This window comes from Camelus bactrianus, chromosome 31, assembly GCF_048773025.1.
Source record: "Camelus bactrianus isolate YW-2024 breed Bactrian camel chromosome 31, ASM4877302v1, whole genome shotgun sequence".
Taxonomy (NCBI): domain Eukaryota; kingdom Metazoa; phylum Chordata; class Mammalia; order Artiodactyla; family Camelidae; genus Camelus; species Camelus bactrianus.
In genome coordinates this window covers 9,838,787-9,856,056 of record NC_133569.1, presented here as the reverse complement: position 1 = coordinate 9,856,056, position 17,270 = coordinate 9,838,787, and the positions used below count along the sequence as shown (strand labels likewise).

Here is a 17,270-nt window from a genome sequence, read left to right as displayed (position 1 = left end):
CAGGAGGGAGCTTGAGGTCTCCTGCTGGATCCTGGTGGTCCTGTTTTTGGTCTCTGGCATCATCCCCTGCCCCCGCCTGCTCTGGACCTGTAACTGTTGGACGTGGAGAGAGCTTTAAGTCTAGTGGAAGTGCTCATGCTGTGAAAGAGGAAAAAGGTACCCACATACCTCCCTTTCCATGTGTCTTTTCAAGGACAGAAATCTTCCCAGAGCTTTGCAGACAGCTCCCACCCAGCAAGTGCCCACAGGATGTGTTCTGTGACTGAATTCTTCCAGACAGGTGGTCTCAGGCCAGATTTTGCTCTGGTCCCAACAGCAGCCTTTGGGGACGCCTCCCTGTGTGGCCCAGCCCTCAGCCCTCCCTCACCTACACACCCGCACCAGCCCCGCCATTCTCACCTTTGGGCTGTGCTTCGGGGGGCTCCTGGTCCTCTACCTGACTCCCTGGGAGGTGAGCACGGTGCTCCAGGTCAGAGCTGGGGGTGCTGAGCTGCCCCTTAGCCCCAGGCAAGATCCTGGGGAGAGACCTGGGCGGTGTCTGGGCAGGAGGCCGTGGTGGTGAGGAGCCCTCCATATCCAGACTCATCCGGAGCCTGTGTTTGCCCTCCAAAGTGTGGCACACCAGACCCTCAATTGGGGAGGTGGCATGGGTGTCCTGGTCCCCCGGATCCTGCAGTGTCTGGCTCTGCAATGACAGTGACCAGCAGCCGGCCCGGACCAGAGGCCTCAGAGCCCTGCCCGGGCAGGACCACGCCTGCTTCTGCCCACTCGACCCTCTGCTGCCAGATCAGACTGGGACCTTGGTCATCTCAGTCACCCGGGAGGCAAGAGACACACCCAGAGGGCATGGGCGCCACCTCGGGCAGCAGGGACCTGCCCTGGTTCTCCACATCCCAGCCAGCCAGCTTGGACCCAGGTTGTGGATGTGATCGACTCCCCAGGCCTCTGACCCTTCCTCAGCCTGCTCTTGCTTGAGGCAGGACCCCCCCCAACATGACTGTCCCACCTCCACCAGTCAGGAAGGGGCCGTGGGGCTACCTGGGTGGGATCTGAGGGGTGGCCCGGCCTGGGCGGACCTACCCTGGGCCTCCCTATGTTACCTTTTGGTCCCTCTGGCCAAAAGGCCAGAGAGGCCTGGGGTGAGACCCGACCCACTGTCAGCACTGTTGGCAAAGGCCGTCGCTGTGGGCTTTCCGGGGACCACGACCTCGGGATCTTGGGACACAGCAGAACATGTCTGAGTTGAGCTGAGTTCACCAACCAAGTGAGTTGAGAAGGGTTCTTCTCTACAGAGCGGGTGCCTGGTGACCTAGGTTCCAAGTTCTGCTGGGCTCTTTTGCCAGGGAATTGAGGTCACTTCCTGGGGTCTCCTTCCCCAAGCCTCCTCCTGACACAAAGCTCCCCAAGGGCCTCTCTGGGCTGCTGATGGCTCACTTCCCACCCCATGCCATGTCCACACACAGTGACACCAAAACTCGGCCCCTCCTATAGCCCTGGGGAGGCCTGGATGCAGCCAGGGCCACAGCTCTGAGGACACAGCTGGGTTCAGACCCGGCTCCCCCACCAGCAGTGCTGTCACCCTGGACAAGCCACGTGCCTCTCAGGGTCTCCCCAGTCCCCCATCGGCCCAGTAGGGATCATTCTGGCCCCTGCTTCCTGGGGAAGCCATCCTGTCTGTAGACCCATAAACACCTAGTGCACCTGTCAGACCCACGGGCTGGCATCACAGGGAGCTCGTGTGCAGAGTCAGCAAAGGATGGGCCCTACAGAGGGCTGGTGGGGAGCAGGGCACACCCCACACAGGCCGGGGTCTGCCCTGGGCTCTGGGGAAAGTCACCCTCCTTGCAGCCTGCTTCCCAGCTCCCTGTTGGTGGGTTGAAATTAAACACAACTCTGACATCGTCCGTTCCAGCATGCGACCTCCTAGGTCATTCTGTCATGTCAGATTCAGGCCCAGTGCCCCATCTCAGCCTCTGGGGTGGGCTGCCCCACAGTGGCTCCCTGCTTTTTTGCCTTCTGGTCACACATCCTTGTGTGATTCCCACACATTCCCCTGCAGGGTGGATGGACACTGGGACCGGGTTCTGACATGTAGACTGATGTGTGAAAATGTGCGTGACTTCCACTCATTCCCATCTCCAGTGTTCATTCTCTCTCTCTCTGCCTCTCAGTGCCTCTCTGTCTGTCTGTCTGTCTTCTCTCTCTCTCTGTCTCTCTGTGTTTCAGTCTGCCTGTCTCTTTCCTGTGTGTATGTGTGTATATATTTATGTGTATATGTGTGTATTTATGTGTGTATATTGTTAGACCCAGGGCAGGTCACTTCTGAAAATGCCTTGATGACATACTGATTGTATAAATTCATGTTACTGAAGAAAAAACATCTTTGAAAGTTGTGCAAGCACTTTGGTGGGGTCAAATCTAAGGACCAGCAATGCTGGGGAAGGGATGCATCTGTGGCCCTTTGATGAGTCCTGTACCCTGTTCCCCCAGAGAAGAGTGTTCACTCTTCCCTCCAGGGGATCTGCTGGGGCCTCTGCCTCCTCACATTGTTGCCAGGGCTGGTTGTCACCAGGCTAAAGCCCTGCCAGTGTGACGGTGACCAGTGTTGCCCCGCAGGGTGTCCGTCTGCCTGTGTCCTCACCTGAGAGTCGAGCATCTCTAGCAGACACTGGCCACCTGCGCTGCCTCTCATTGGACCTCCCTGTGTGTGTTCTGTTTCTTTTCAGAACACTGGGCTTCAAGAGGCTTTTAGACCACATGGGTGTGAAAACTTTCTCTGACCTCGGGTCATGAACAATGCTTTTTCCAGGTTGTGATTTGTCTTTCCAGCTGTCTTTCTTGGTCTTTGTTTTTTGGTTTTATTTTGCCACAGGAAGAGCTAAGCATCTCCCTCTGGCTCTGGTTTTACACTTAGAACAGCAGTTCCTACCCCAAAATTATGCACATAGTTACTAAAAAGTCTTCATTTAGTACATCTCATCTATAATCCATCTGGATTTTCCTCTCAAAATACAAAAATGCTAATTCACTTAAAAACAAAACAAAACAAAATTCACCCATCCCTGCTTAAGATATGTGGGCAGAAAAAAAAAAAAAAGCCACCTTTTATATGATGTCATTGATAGGGAACATCCAGGATAGGTAAATACAGAGAGAGAAAGGGGATGAGGGCTTGTCACGGGCTGGGAGAGGGAGGACGTGGGGTGTGCTTTGGATACAAGTTTTACTTTGAGAAAGGAAATAGTCTGAAACCAGACAGGGGTGCTGATCTCACAGCATTGTGAATGCACTTAATGCTCCTGAACTGCACAACTTAAAATGGGAAAAGGCTAAACTTTATTCTTGTAAACTTAAACCATAAAAATAGATGATATGTAATAGAAAAGAACAAATCTGACTCCATACTAGATCTGTTCCTGTGGCTTTAACCCTGTGCCATTTTCTAGGCTTAGACTTGTCTGTCTGGTAAACAGGAGAGCCTATTCTCTAGGCTCTGATCTTTAAGCACATTAACACTTTTGCTCTGATACAAAGACAAGTTGCCAAATAGAAAGTAGCTTGTTTTGTTAGAGGTTTTACAGAGGCACCATGACTTGACCCAGGTGGACAGCTATAGACCAAGGACACAGCCGACTAATGTCCATAGAACCATCTTCCCCAAGCCAGACTTTAAGCCCATTTTCTACTAAAAAGGGGAGGGGCTGTGGTTGGTTGATGCAAACTTCTTAGTGCAGGAATTCTTTGTTTTTGGAAACTTTTGCAGCTGTCCATGTGGGTCAGGTTATGGTGCCCCTGTAAATCCTCCAACAAAACAAAGGTTATTCCCTATTCTGCAACTTGTCATCTTTATAGGAGTGCAAAAGTGTTCATATCCTTAAAGGTCAGAGCCCTGAGAATAGGCTGTCCTGTATATTTCAGGCTAAAGGCAACATTGTTTTACAAAAGCTGCAGAGCTAGTGAGACTAAGCCTAGAAAACAGGGCACAGGGTAGAAGGAAAAGGAACAGATTTAATATGGAGTCAGATTTGTTTTTTTCTACTACAGTGCCTTTTGGTGAGAGGTAAGAGGTTGTTTCCAGGTGGGTCCTCCTCTGCATAGGCTGGGGTTTAGGCAGGAGCCCTGCCAGGTTCACCATGACTGTGGACCTGATCTCCCGCAGAGAAAGTAACAATTATCAGTGATTAAAATTACCTGTTAAATTCCCTTCAATTGCCTGTAAACTATATGGCGGGGGGCGGAGGTGGACAGGGAACCTCTCATTGGCCCGTCAACAGTCTCCCCAGTGCAAGAGACCAGCGTCATGGCTGGTTCCAAGGTGGCCTGGCCAGCGCAGCTGCCTGCTTAGCTCTCCAGCCTTGGGCTCCTAACAAGGACACTTTCCAATCTCCTGTTCCTTTTCCCTCTGCCCTGGTCCATGCACCCTCCTAGGCTGAGCCAGGCCTCGCACATAGACTGACTCACACAGCCCACTGCCTGCTGTCCATCCCCAGGCTCAGCTGCACCCTCACCCCCTCACAGGTCCCTGTGCCTCCGCTCTCAGGGTCTGGATCACCATCTGGGCCATCAACAACCCAAGGCCCACAGGCCAGTGGCAGGCAGCCTGGGACCACCCTGACCCCCAGGCTCAGATGAGGCACAGGGGGTGGGGGTTAGAGTGCCTGAGCTGGAATTGGAACTGCCTCCAGCCTGGCCCGCTGCACCTTGTAGCCTCAGACTGTGCTGTGCCACACTAGGTCAGATCCCCATTGGTGGCAGTCACCACGGTGACCAGAGCCCGGACTTACTCGCCCCACCTGCGTGGTAAGGGGTGAGGGTGTCAGCTCCAGGTAGGGGTGCACTCTGAATGAGGGGGATCCTGCAGTTAAGGAGGACAGGCTGAGGGGTGAAGGGGAACACATCAGGATGTGGGGGGTCCTGCCATGAGGCATGAGGAGTGTGCTTGGTGTGTGAGGGCCATAGGTTAGTACCAGCGCGGGGTGGAGTGTGGGGGCGGGGACCTCCTTGTAACAAGAAGCCCTGTCTTGGGGGTGCAGTCTGAGACTGGGCCTGGCCAGGGGTAGCAGGCAAGCAAGGGGAGTGGGGCTGGGGTGTGTGGCCTGGCCCAGGGCCGGTGCTGGTCCTGGTTGAGTGCCAGGACCTGGTCGGTGACAGGTTGGGGTCTCTGGGGATGGAGACCCGGCGGGGCGGGCTCTACAGCCCTACGGCCAGGCCCCGCCTGGCCTGGCTGGGCCCACTCTCAGAGAACCGGACAGCGGGAGCCCCACCCCGAGGGTCCGCGCTGCATGGGGGGAGGAGGAGGAGGGGTGCCGACGCGCAGATGCCGGACCCCGCCCGGCGCGTGTGGAAGCTGGACGGGAGCCGGGCGCTCCAGGACCTGGTCCCGAGGAGGAACACAGCTTGGGTTCTGGGCCGCCGCCTGCCGTCGCCTCCGCTGCCGTCGCCGGGCAGGTAAGGGGGCGCTGGTGCGGGCGAGCAGGTCGGGGAGCTGGGTGAGGCCTGGGCTGGGCAGCTGGGGAGGTGCACAGGGAGGGGCGCGTGGGGTGAGGTCAAGGCCGCGCGTCCCTTTATGACCCTGAGGCAGGTGCGGGGCTGCCGCCGTGGTTCGTAGTGCCTTCCCCTGGTTAGTAGTCCCTGAACCCCGTTTCTTCGCTGCTACTCGTACCTGGGTTTGGGTAAGCGGGTGCAGCCCTGGGAGGTGGGAGGGAACCGGATGGCCCTGGAGCACTTCCCACCTGCCCTCAGGTAGTGGCCTGCTCGCGGGAGGCGGGTGCGGGGCTGTCAGGGTGCGGGGGCTGTGGCATCCGCGGCAGCAGCAGGGAGAGGGGTCTGCTCCTGGGAGCTCTCGAGTTGCTCCCATCTTCCCCACAGCCTGTCCTGGGGGTGGCCTCTAAAGCCCCAGGTTTGCAGGACTCAGGTTACAGGTCAGTCTGCTTTTGGGAGGAGGGTGCGGTGCGGTGAGTGTGCGGGGGCGGTGGTAGCAACAGCGGGAAGTGGTAGCAAATCCCCGCGCTCACACAGGGCAGCCCCAGTCCCGCCATCGCCGCCTCCATCCCCTGACAGCACAGCTCCAGCCTTCCAGAAGCAGGCTGATCTGTAACCTGAGTCCCCGGAACCTGGGGTATCAGAGGCTGAGGCCAGGACAGGCCTCAGGGGAGTTTGAAGCAAATCCATAAACTCACGTGGGCAGATCCCTAAACCGCATTTGCTTCTGCTGCCTGCGACCACACCGGGCCTGCCTCCAGGCAACAGGATGACCTGGGGACATGCCTGGGACAGTAGAGTCCGCCTCCAGGCCATGCCACAGGGACAATGGGGACAAATCAACCAGTTCACCAAGGGCAGCGCCCCTCTCCCCACCCATGTCCCAAGTTCGTGGGACACTTTTTCAGGTCAATTGGCTCCGGAAGGCAGGCGCAGTTGCGGTTAGAGTGCGGCGGGGGAGGGATGCTGCCTCTCCTCCAGGTGGCAGGTGGATTTGCTCCCATCTCCCAGAGGCCTGTCCTGGGGGCGTCATCTGCTGCCCCAGGTTCACAGGAAGCATGTGTTCATGTCAGCCTGCTCCTGGGAGGAGGGCACAGTGTGGTCAGGAGGCAGCGTCAGCAGCAGGAAAGGACTTCAGGAGGACTGGGCTCTAGCCCAGGGTAACTCACTCTCCTTTCTTCTCTTGCTTCCTCAGTGGGTGGCTGTAGTGGCTTTTCCAGTATAAGTTATTACCAGATTTTGAACATAGGTTTCTGTGCTATACAGAAGAAACTTTTAAAAAAAAGTGTATTGTATGTTTAGTGGCTAATATTTGTAAATCTCAAACTCCCAAATTTATCCCTTCCCAACCCCCTTTCCCTGGTAACCAGAAGATTGTTAACCAAGTCTGTGAACCTGTTTGTTTTGTAGATGAGTTCATAGTGTCATCTTTTTTTTAGATTGCACATGTGAATCATATCATTTGGTATTTTTCTCTTTGTGGCTCACTTCGCTAAGAATGATGATCTCCATATTGCTGCAAATAGCATTCTTTTAACATTTTTAATGGCATAGTAGTATTCCATTGTATAAATATTACTACTTCATCTTCATCCAGTCATCTGTTTCTTCATTTAGGTTGCTTCCACATTTTAGCTATTATATATAGTGGTGCTATGAATACTGGGGTGCTGGTACCTTTTTGCATTGGAGTTTCCTCTGAATATATACCCAGAAGTGGGCTTGCTGGATCATAGGGTAAGTCTATTTTTAGTTTTTTGAGGAAATTCCATACTGTTTTCCATAATGGCTACACCAAACTACATTCCCACCAGCAGTATAAGAGCGTTCCCTTTTCTCCACACCCTCTCCAGCATTTATCATTCATGAACTTTGAAGTGACGGCCATTCTGACTGGTGTTTTGTAGTTTTGATTTCTATTTCTCTGATAATTAGTGATATTGAGCATTTTTACATGTGTCTATTGGCCGTTTGTAGTCTTCATTGGAGAATTGCTTCTTTAGGTCTTCTGCCCATTGTTGGATTGGGTTGTTTGTTTTTTGTTATTAAATTTTATGAACTTTATATATTCTGGGAGTTAAGTCTTTGTCAGTCGCATCATTTACAGATATTTTCTCCCATTCCATAGGTTGTCATTTTGTTTTGCTTATGGTTTCCTTTTCTGTGCAAAAGCCTGTAAGTTTAATTAGCCTTTAAGTTTAACAGCTCATACATCTTAATAACAAAAACCAAACAACCCAATTCAAAATGGGCAAAGACCTAAACAAGCAATTCTCCAGTGAAGACAAACAAATGGCCAATAGGCACATGAAAAAATGCTCAGTGTCGCTAATTATCAAGGAAATACAAGTTAAAACTAGATGAGGTATCATCTCACACCAGTTAGAATGGCCATCATGCAAAAGTCATTGCACACATTCAGAAATCGTAGCGCACATCATTAATTATGGGGGCTTTTTCTGCTAGTCGCACTCGAGTTTAAATTCCAACCCACCTACTGGCTGTAAAAAGCCAGGGAATTGTGTCCCATGAATACATATCTGTATTTGTCATTTTCCTTCATCAGGGTGGTTTCTCTTTCGTGTAAGAAATGATAAGCACATAATTTACATTGATTTTTATGTATACATTCACATATAATAGCCACAAAATACAAGGCCACTGAAAAAAAGATACTCATTTTTTCTTACTGTAGAATGTGTTCAAACCGTTAGCAGATTCATCAGTTACAGGGTTTACAGTACAGATGCCACCCCTCCCCGTCCTGGGGCCTCACAGGGACACTGCCAGGCTGAAGAAAAGACTGTTTTTCCTCCAGTTTATCTAAAGCTTTACTTCAGTCCTGGGGTTGTTTTAAAATATAATTTATTCATTTTTTAATGGAGGTGCTGGGGATTGAACCCAGGACCTCATGCACCTGCTGTACCACTGAGCAACACTCTCCCCAGCCAGGCCTGGAACTGAATAACCTTTTCTTCTCCCTCTTGGAGGAGAGAGGGACACAAACCTTTACATTTTTGACCTCCCTGGGCCCATGTTTGGGAACGTTGGGGCACTTTTTCCTCCCACCTGGTGGGAGAAGGAAGACCACGGGGTCACCAGGGGTGGGTTTTCCCCTCACTGAGGCCAGTAGGCCGACTCCTGGGGTTGCATTTACTGCTTCCAAATACATTGGAGCATTTTACCTCTCCCACCTGACAGCTTAGCTTCCGTTTTATACTGTGGGTGATTGCATGTCCACCAGGGACCAGATTCATTGTGTCCCGCCCTTCATTCTTCCTTTTACTGAACAAAGCTTTTGTGATACTTGACTGAGTCAGGGCTGTTCTAGAGAATCCCAGCGCTGCCCTCCCTGTTCCTGAACATAATCCCTGGTTCAGTATTTCGCTAACAAGCTTCACAGGATTCTAGATGTGGCCATTCTCAGGGCTGAGATTTATTACAGTGAAAGAAAAGAAAGGAAAATCAGCAAAGGGAGAAGACATGTGGGCCACGTCTGGGGGAAACCAGACGGACGTCCTCTCCCAGGGGAGATGCACAGGATGCCCTTCGTCCCCCCAGCAAGGCGCTGTGAGCACACATGTGAAGTGTCGTCTTTGCGTGCAAAGTGGGGAGACGTGCAAAGCTCGGTGCCCTGAGTTTTCACTGAGGCAGGTCATGTAGGCACGTCTGCCTGGTGCTCAGGTAAGTTCCAGGCCCCCGGAAGGAAGCAGGTTTCAGCAGAAACCATGTGGTCTGTGCAGACAGCTGAGGCCCAGGGACACATTCTTGGCGGTTAGGGGATTGCGGGAACCCTCGCAAAATCCAGGTTATCGGAGGCCAGCGGAGGGCAGCCTTGCAAGCAGGCCTTTCCAAGGACAGCAGTCTCGGGCCTGCTCTGTTCGCTTGGCTGTCTCCAGTACCATAATTAAAGCTGGCTCATGTCTCACTGTTAGATAGTGAGGTGGTTATCTTTTTTCTATTTTTTAAATACTCTATTTATTTGTTTGTTCGTTTGTTTATTTATTTATTTATTTATTTATTTATCTGTATCTACCTATTGTTTTTTGCAGGGGGTAATTAGGTTTCTTTATTTTAATGGAGGTCCCAGGGCTTGTTGAACCCGTTGCGTCCTGTGTGCTGAGTGTGCCCTCTGCCGCTGAGCTGACCTCCCCCTCGATGCGTGTCTTTCTAACTTAGAGCATTTTGGTTTTTTTTGGAGCAGGGCGTAATCCCTAGAAAGAGAGTAAATGTCTTTTCTGAGTAGTTTTTTTTATCTCTTACAACTTCTGATACACATTTAGATATTTTGTCCTCCCCTTGCGTTTTCCAAAATTTTATTCTCATCAGTAAATTTTTCATAGTATTTGTTGTTCTGATAAAGAAAAATACACTATGGGGTCTTTAAAGTTACTATCTTCATTAATACTTAATTATTTAAAAAATATATTAAGAGTAGGAAACTGTGACTCCTGATTGGCTCGGCTGCTTTGTTTGGTGCTCTGATAGGCCCCAGCTGTGATAATGTTGAAGCCGTGAACACATCTGCCTGAGGAGCTCCCACTAGAGTTCTGGCAGAGACTCGGAAGGAAACAGCCCCGGTGCAGCTCCCGGCTTCCAGCCCGGAGCCTGCTGCCATGATGAAGGTTGGAACCAGGATCATGAGAGGCTTGGACTGGAAATGGGGCGATCAGGTGCTTAGAGATTTGACCCAACCACATGCGCCTCACGTTAGTCATATTCTGCACATCCTGGCTGGGTGGAACCGGGGGTCAGTACCAACCTTCTCTTAGGATGTGTGTGACTGACCCATGACAAAGTCCCAATTCCAAGGCAGGTGACTAGAGGCTCAAAACGAGGGAGCAGCAGCGGCCGTTCATGGGGCCGCGATCAGGATCAGGTCTGTGAGGAGTGGGGACTGTCTTCAGAGAACTCCTGGCGTGGGGTAAACTAAGGGTGCCCCCTGAAACGAGAGAGCATGAGCAGGAGAGAGTGCACCTTGTCTGAATAATCAAGTCGAGAGAGCTCTGGCGTGGCCTCTGTGAGCTGATGGCCACATGCCTGTCAGTGCCCCAGCCTGGCAGCTGCAGGCCGGGCTTGGGGGGCCCACCTTTTGTCTTCTCCCCCGAGCCCCTTCCTCCCACGTCTCTGCGGGGTCACCCCGGGTGGAGGTCAAGGGCCGGGCCCTGCACCACTGCCCTGGCCACTGGCTCAGGACCGCGTTCACCCTCCTGTGATGTAGAGCCGCCTTCTCATGTCCCAGTGTTCTCAGCCTCATTCTTAAGCACACGCCTCCTGAGAATCATCTCAGAATCGGTGTCCAGAACAGACAGCAGCATCCTAAAAACAGCTCTTACTCATAGAAATAGGAGGTGGAGGTTCACTCTAGGGTCAGAGGAAAAGTGAAGAATGAGCGGGAATGAGGCGGTGCTGGTGCTTGTTTGAGGTTCTGACCTCGTGAAGCCCCGAGAGGGATGGAGGGGCCAAGGAGCAGGGTGGCAGGACCAGGCTGGAAAGTCTCATCTCCACATTGGCTTAGAGGGTGCCGATTGAGGTGACACCTTCCCAGCTACCTCTTTGGTAAAGGAGCATGGGCAAGTTAGCCCCGGTGTTCTCTGTGCGGTGACAGCATTCCCTGTGAGGTGACGGCGTTCACTGTGCAGTGATGGTATGAGCTGCACATATGGCATGAGTTGTGCATGTTGTAGTGGGTCTGGAGCCCTCTGTGGACACGCAGCCTGTGCCCAGAGCTGCAGCCACCCTCACAGGCCATATTCATGTGACAGACCGGCCCTTGCCCTCTTAACCAGTCTCTGTTTCAGCTTCCCCAGGACAGACCTCCTCCTGGCCTCGGCCATGTGGTGGGTGAACTTGGAGAGGATGGGTGGATCATGGTCCAGTGGGACATGGGCAGCACCAAATCACACAGGACGGGAAAGGAGGGGAAGTATGACCTGAAGCTGGCAGAGCTGCCGGCCTCCATGCAGCCCTCCGCAGAGGACTCGGACACAGGGGATGACTCTGGTGGGTGCCAGGGGACCTGGCAAGCTGTGGGCACGTGCTGGCCGGCCATCCTTTCATCTGGGAGTGAGAGCAGCACTGTAGGCCAGGCTTTCCCAGAAGGTCAGGTTTAAACAGGCCCCAGGTGATTCTGCTGGACTTGACTCCTGTTTTCCTTGGAGACAGTGTGGTGGGAGGGAGAGGGCAGGGCTGGCTGTGTCCTCGCCGCTGGTGGGCTTTCTGGGGACCCTGAGCTGGTGTCTGAGGTAGTGAGCCAGTGCCTGGAGTGGGTGTTACCCTGCCACACCAGAGCACGCCTTCTTCCTTCTGTCACCTTAGCCCCCGAGGTCCCGCTCTCAGGCACGTAGAGTGGAGTAGTGATTCAGTACTTTACAGCCTTAGGGAAAGCGGAGGTGGGAGTTTAGTGTGACCTCAAGGTTAAGGAGATGCAGGTTGTGGGAGGAGGGCTTCAGGACTTTTTCAGACCTTGGGATGTTGAGATCTTGGTGAGACCGTCCAGGAGGCCAGCGATTTTCCTTGGGGCTCCAGTGTCAGCTGCATGCACAGCACGGGCAGGCTTCAGAAGTCACTTTTATGGTTAGGAGAGGAAACCCGAGAGGCTGAGCTCATCAGAGAAAAAGTGGTGTGGAAGGTGTCAGAGGCAGTGCTTCGTGCCCGCCCCTTGTGTGTGTGCCACTCCTTGCATCAGATGTACACGGATGACATCTGCTCAGGGTGGATTAGGAGTAGTGTGTGTGGCGCTGTGTGGCCCCTCCTGGGTCAGTGCGGGTTATGTTATCATTCCATCTGACAGTGTCCCGGTGAGGTGCGCCTCCTCCCAGCTCTCTGCTGGGGGCTTCACTCAGGAAGTCAGGGCCTGAGTAGGGCTGGCCAAGTGACAGTAAGGTGGCCTGCACATGTGCACCCCTAGCTCCCTGTCCATGGAGACAGCCACCTTATCTTCATCCAGTGCACACCCAGCTCATTAGCAACCAGCTTTTGACATATGATGAGATGTTTTTCTGAGAAGTGAGTTTTTGTAATCATTTTAGTTCTTCTGAGCTGTATGCTGAAATTGATTTAAAAAAATCTCCATAATTTAAAAAGCTTGTTTCCTTTGAAGAAGGTAGGGATGGAGCTGAATAGGGTGTTTGTTTAGTGGGTCCTGAATTCTGTCTTTATATGTAAAGAGCTGCTTCCCTGTCCAAAGTAAGAAAAGAATGTGTTGTTAAATCCCTGTTACACGAGGAGACACTTTCCCATTTATTTGGGAGTATAGTTTCTAATTTTGATCTTTTTCAGAAGCTTGAACAAATTGAAGGGAACATTCACCCCACTGCAATGATGCTCACCAGCACTGTTAATTTACTGTGAACTCTGTCTGCTGGAGTCCACCCTGAAGTCATGCAGAGTGAAGCCACCAAGACTTTACATGGACTGCTGCGCATGGTGGTGGAGAGGGGAAGGACGGACAGGACATATATGCAGGGAGTACTGTGGGCCAGAGTCAGAACAGGGCTGTGAGTCTGTCATGTGAGAGTGGGTGCGTGTGTCCGTGTCCTCCCAGACTTCCTTGGCTTGTGGCCACAGCATTCCTGTGTCTGCCTCATCTTCACTTGGACGCCTCCCCTGTCCTTTTCTGCCTCTTCTAAGGGCTTTCCTTGGGTTTAGGGTTCATCCTAATGCAGTATAATGTCATCTCAATCCTGACCTTCATTATACACGTGAAGAGTTCATTTCCAAATAAGGTCACAGCTGAGGTTCTGGGTGAAGATGACTTTGGGGGGATACAGTTCAACCCACTGAAGTGTTTGAGTATGTGGATGTGAGGGTGTTAAGTGTGGAGAGGTGGAAGTGAGGGCAGCGAGTGTGTGTGTGTGTGTGCTGGCTTGAGTGTATGTGTGAGTTGGTACATGTGAGTGTGAGTTTGTGAGAGTGAGACTGAATATGGGTGTGAGTGTGAACAAGTGAATGTGTGAGTAACTGAATGACTGAGAAGGTGTATGTGTGATTGTGCCAGGGTGTGAGTGTCCGTGCATGTGTCTGGGTGAGAGTGACTGAGTGTGAGAGTGAGCATCGGCCTGAAGGGCGGTGTCCCTGGAAGCCGGGAGAGCAGGAGGGCCTGGCCGTGGCTGGGGAAGAGCGGCTGGTCCATAGGTCTGAGCAGGTCACGGGATGCCACCCTGCCTCAGGGCCGCTGCCAGCCAGGAGGGAGCAGAGGCCCCAGGTGCCCAAGTGGGGCCCCCAGATGAGCAGACAGGGTCATGGTCAGGTCAGAGTCAAATTGGATAAACCTCATGGAAACCTCTGAGTCTCATTCTGCTTTGCAGACTTCTTAGCCTTGGGCTGGGAATTTAGGACACAGATTAAATATGAATAAGATCATGAAGGATGTGTAAAACGTGAGATTTAAAAACAATAGGATGTTCCCTCACAGAGAACTGCTGTTGGAATTGTGAGTTATCTCCCTACTGCCCAGGGAGGGTGAGGGGATGAAATTCCTTAAGGAGGTTGAGTTGCTACACGTGCTTCAGAGATTTTTAACATGTAAAGTGTACCTTGAGTGGGGAGGGTAGAGCTCAGTGGCAGAGTGGGTGCCTAGCATGCACAAAGTCCAGGGTTTAATCCTCAGTACCTCCATATTTGTGTTTGTGTGTGTATCTATCTATCTATCTATCTATCTATCTATCTATCTATCTATCTATCTATCTATCAATCAATCATCTATCTATCTATCTATCTATAGATATAGATATAGATATAGATATAGATATAGATATAGATATAGATATATCTCAACGTAATTACTTCCCCTCATAAAAAAAAGAAAAAGACAAAAGAAAGTCCTTTGAGCTAACTCGAAAGTCTCCTGTTCCTCTCCCACTGAGTCAGTGAAATTGTAATGTATCTGTGAAGTAGTTTCTCCTTGAAAATACGTGATGGAGGTCAATTAAAAGTAAAGGTTGTGCCGAGTGCTTCTTTGTAGAAAGTGGTGCCCGGCAGCACCGTCTGGCTCTGGCAGGCTCCCCAGTGGGAGGGGGCGCTAGGAGGCAGACCGAGGGGGTGGTGCCACGCGCCTTTTCACATCTGCTGGGGTTTCCCTGTAGGATGTTGATTTCGCTTTGAAATTCCCTTTTTAAAGGCTCTAGTTTGTTTTTTTTTTCAGGGGGTAGGTAATTAGGTTTATTTGTTAATTTATTTTGTTTTTCGATGGAAGTACTGGGGATTGAACCCAGGACCTTGTGCGTTCCAAGCATGTCTCTCACACTTTAGCTCTACCCTCCCCTCTTAAACACTGCATTTTATTCAAAGATATATTTTTAAATATTTTGTTCCTGGAAAAAAAGACTGAAGAAACTAGTCTAGAAATGAATTCAGCTTAATTGTAAGTGTAAGAAGCAGGCAGCGCCCTGGACTCTGCCCCTCAAGCTTGCTGTCTGTCTGTGCTAGGCCCTGTGGGAGGGCTAGTTTCCTGACCCCAAGGACCCGGAGGTGGGGGGCCTCACGGTGGTCCTGGCTGTGGTCAGAGGCATCGACAGTCAGTTCCACCTGGGAGGAAAAGTCATGTGTGAGGAGTTTGGAGAAGGCACTGTGACTCCCATCACCCCGAAGGGCAGGATCACCATGCAGCTCTGTGACATGCCTGCCTGTCGTGTGTGCCCCCTGAACCAGCTGAAGCCGGTAGGTGAACCTGTGTTCAGTTCCTGGGTGAAGTGGGAAGAACTTGATTCTGGCCGTTTATGTCTGCCTTCTAGGACGCCATCCAAATTCAGGAAGCCCGTCTGCCTTTCTTCCTTTTCACCTCGCACTCCAGTGGTGAGTTGGACCTATCTCACAGGATTACATAGATTAGTAGCTCATTTGTCTTATTTTAGCCTCAAAAAGACGTGAAAGGGCATTAGCTACTTAGAAGGCACTGTGGAAGTATAAGTTAGTTTTCATTATTTTTAAACTGTGAATTAATGAAATTTATTTTTTATTGAACAGCTTAACTTTCAAAACAAACCTAAATATGATTCCCTTAAGTGATCTTTCTTCATGTACAAAATCCATAATAATTATGTTGAGTGACATGGTTTATGTGGCAGCTAGAGTCATCTTAAACCTGTGAATTAGGGATACATAGAGAAAGTGATTTATATTACTTTGATGTAACCCAACAAAGACCTGACCATATCTTTCAATAAAATACTATTTTTGATAATTACAGGAATATGTGCATGTTGTAGAAAATACCTAAAAATTTAGTAACCACCACCCTGATGTAATTATTGCTGACATGTTGGTAAAGAAAACATTAATTTAGTTTCTATTTACTGTACATGTAATTCTTTGCCTCCAGTGTCATCTTTTAACATTATTTTCAGATGTAAAAAGACTTACATCTACATGTGGTGTTTCAGAATTAAGACTCGTGGCTCTGATGGGTTTCAGAACATCCATGTGCTCTGCTCACTGGACACACGTTGAAGGCCCCTGCTCTCCGCCTTCAGCTCCCCTCCTGGCGTTCAGCGGCACCAACTTTCCCTTCACGGAGCCCATGCTCTCTGGGCTAAGTTGGTGAACTTCGCTGGCAGCAATTTGGAAAAGCACGAAATAAAGAAATGACCTAAACACAGTTTTGCAGGTCAGTACACGCGCTTCTTGATGAAGGAGCTACAGCCTTAACTAGAATCGTTTGAACCACATCTTGTTTTGTCAGAGCAGGTCTGTCACTGCCGAAGTCTTTGGGTTCAGATGGACTGACCACTGATTGAGTGACAGCGGGCATGGTGATGAGTGTGTGTGACACCAAGAATGATGCCGTGGTGGAGGTGGCACCCAGAGAACCCCCAGGACTCCCCACCTCCTGGTGCCAGCGTTTACTCTGAACACGCTTTTTGAAGAGAAGTCTGTGTTCTCTCCCTGCATGTTGACCCCCCCAGCCAAGGCCCCCCAGCCTAGTTGCCCTTCGGGAGTGTTGCTCTGTGTCTCATCATAGCCAGACCCGACAGGGCCTGTGTGCCTGGGCCTGCCTCGCTTTGTGTCTGTGGACCGTGGCTGCCTGTCTGAGGCCGAGGCCAGCCCTGCTCTGGCTCTGCCTTTGGTCTGAGGTGATGCTCTCCATTTCCCTAACGTTGCCCCTACTGTGTCCTTTCGGAATTCTTCTCCCTGACTATTCTTTGCACATTAGGCATCCTTGTGGTTGTGTCCGTCACTTGTGGCTCACTCTGCCCACTCTTCTTGAGTTTTCTCTCCCATTTCTCCCCAGTCCTGTAATTCCTGCTGCAGCATTTATGATGGTTCTCCATTTCTCATATCTGGCTGGTGGGCGAGGTGCATGTAAACCACTGCATGTCCATAGTTAAACTAAATTTGTCCCTTGGCCAGTGTTTCCTGTCACGGTGAATAACCCTGTCTGCTGAGTATTCGAGCTCGGCACCCCAGAGGCACCTCTGGCTCCTCCCGTGTCCTCCCGTGCCCATGTCCCCAGTCCCCACGTCCCCACACTGCCTGCTGTGGCCTCTGGCTTGTCCTGCTTTGGATGCTGCTGCTGTGGCTGGTCTGGCTCTCCTTGTGGTCTGCCTTCACCTTTGTGGCGGCTTCCCTGGTCTGTTCCTCCATTGGCCCTTGGACATCACTGCAGTCATTTGATTAGATAAGATCCTGTTGCCTGTAGATGTATCCGGCATGCAGGTTCTTGAGCCATCCCAGAAAGAATTCAGATGAGACACGGTGGTTAAGAAAGTAGAGTGAGATTCCATGCAAATGGAAAAGCCAAAAAAGCAGGTGTTTCAGTACTGATTTCAGACAAAATAGACTTTAAAACA

The 17,270-nt window shown here is 51.1% G+C and overlaps 1 protein-coding gene across 1 annotated transcript in view; it reads left to right on the top strand.

Moving 5' to 3' along the window:
* Nucleotides 1–11,351: 11,351 nt before the first annotated feature.
* LOC141575689 (E3 ubiquitin-protein ligase HERC2-like) overlaps nucleotides 11,352–17,270 on the top strand; it is a 36,527-nt gene continuing 30,608 nt past the window's right edge. Inside the window, 4 exon segments of the mRNA XM_074355550.1 lie at nucleotides 11,352–11,561; nucleotides 13,481–13,732; nucleotides 14,944–15,141; nucleotides 15,216–15,276. Of these exon segments, the coding sequence (XP_074211651.1) occupies nucleotides 11,352–11,561; nucleotides 13,481–13,732; nucleotides 14,944–15,141; nucleotides 15,216–15,276 (721 nt within the window).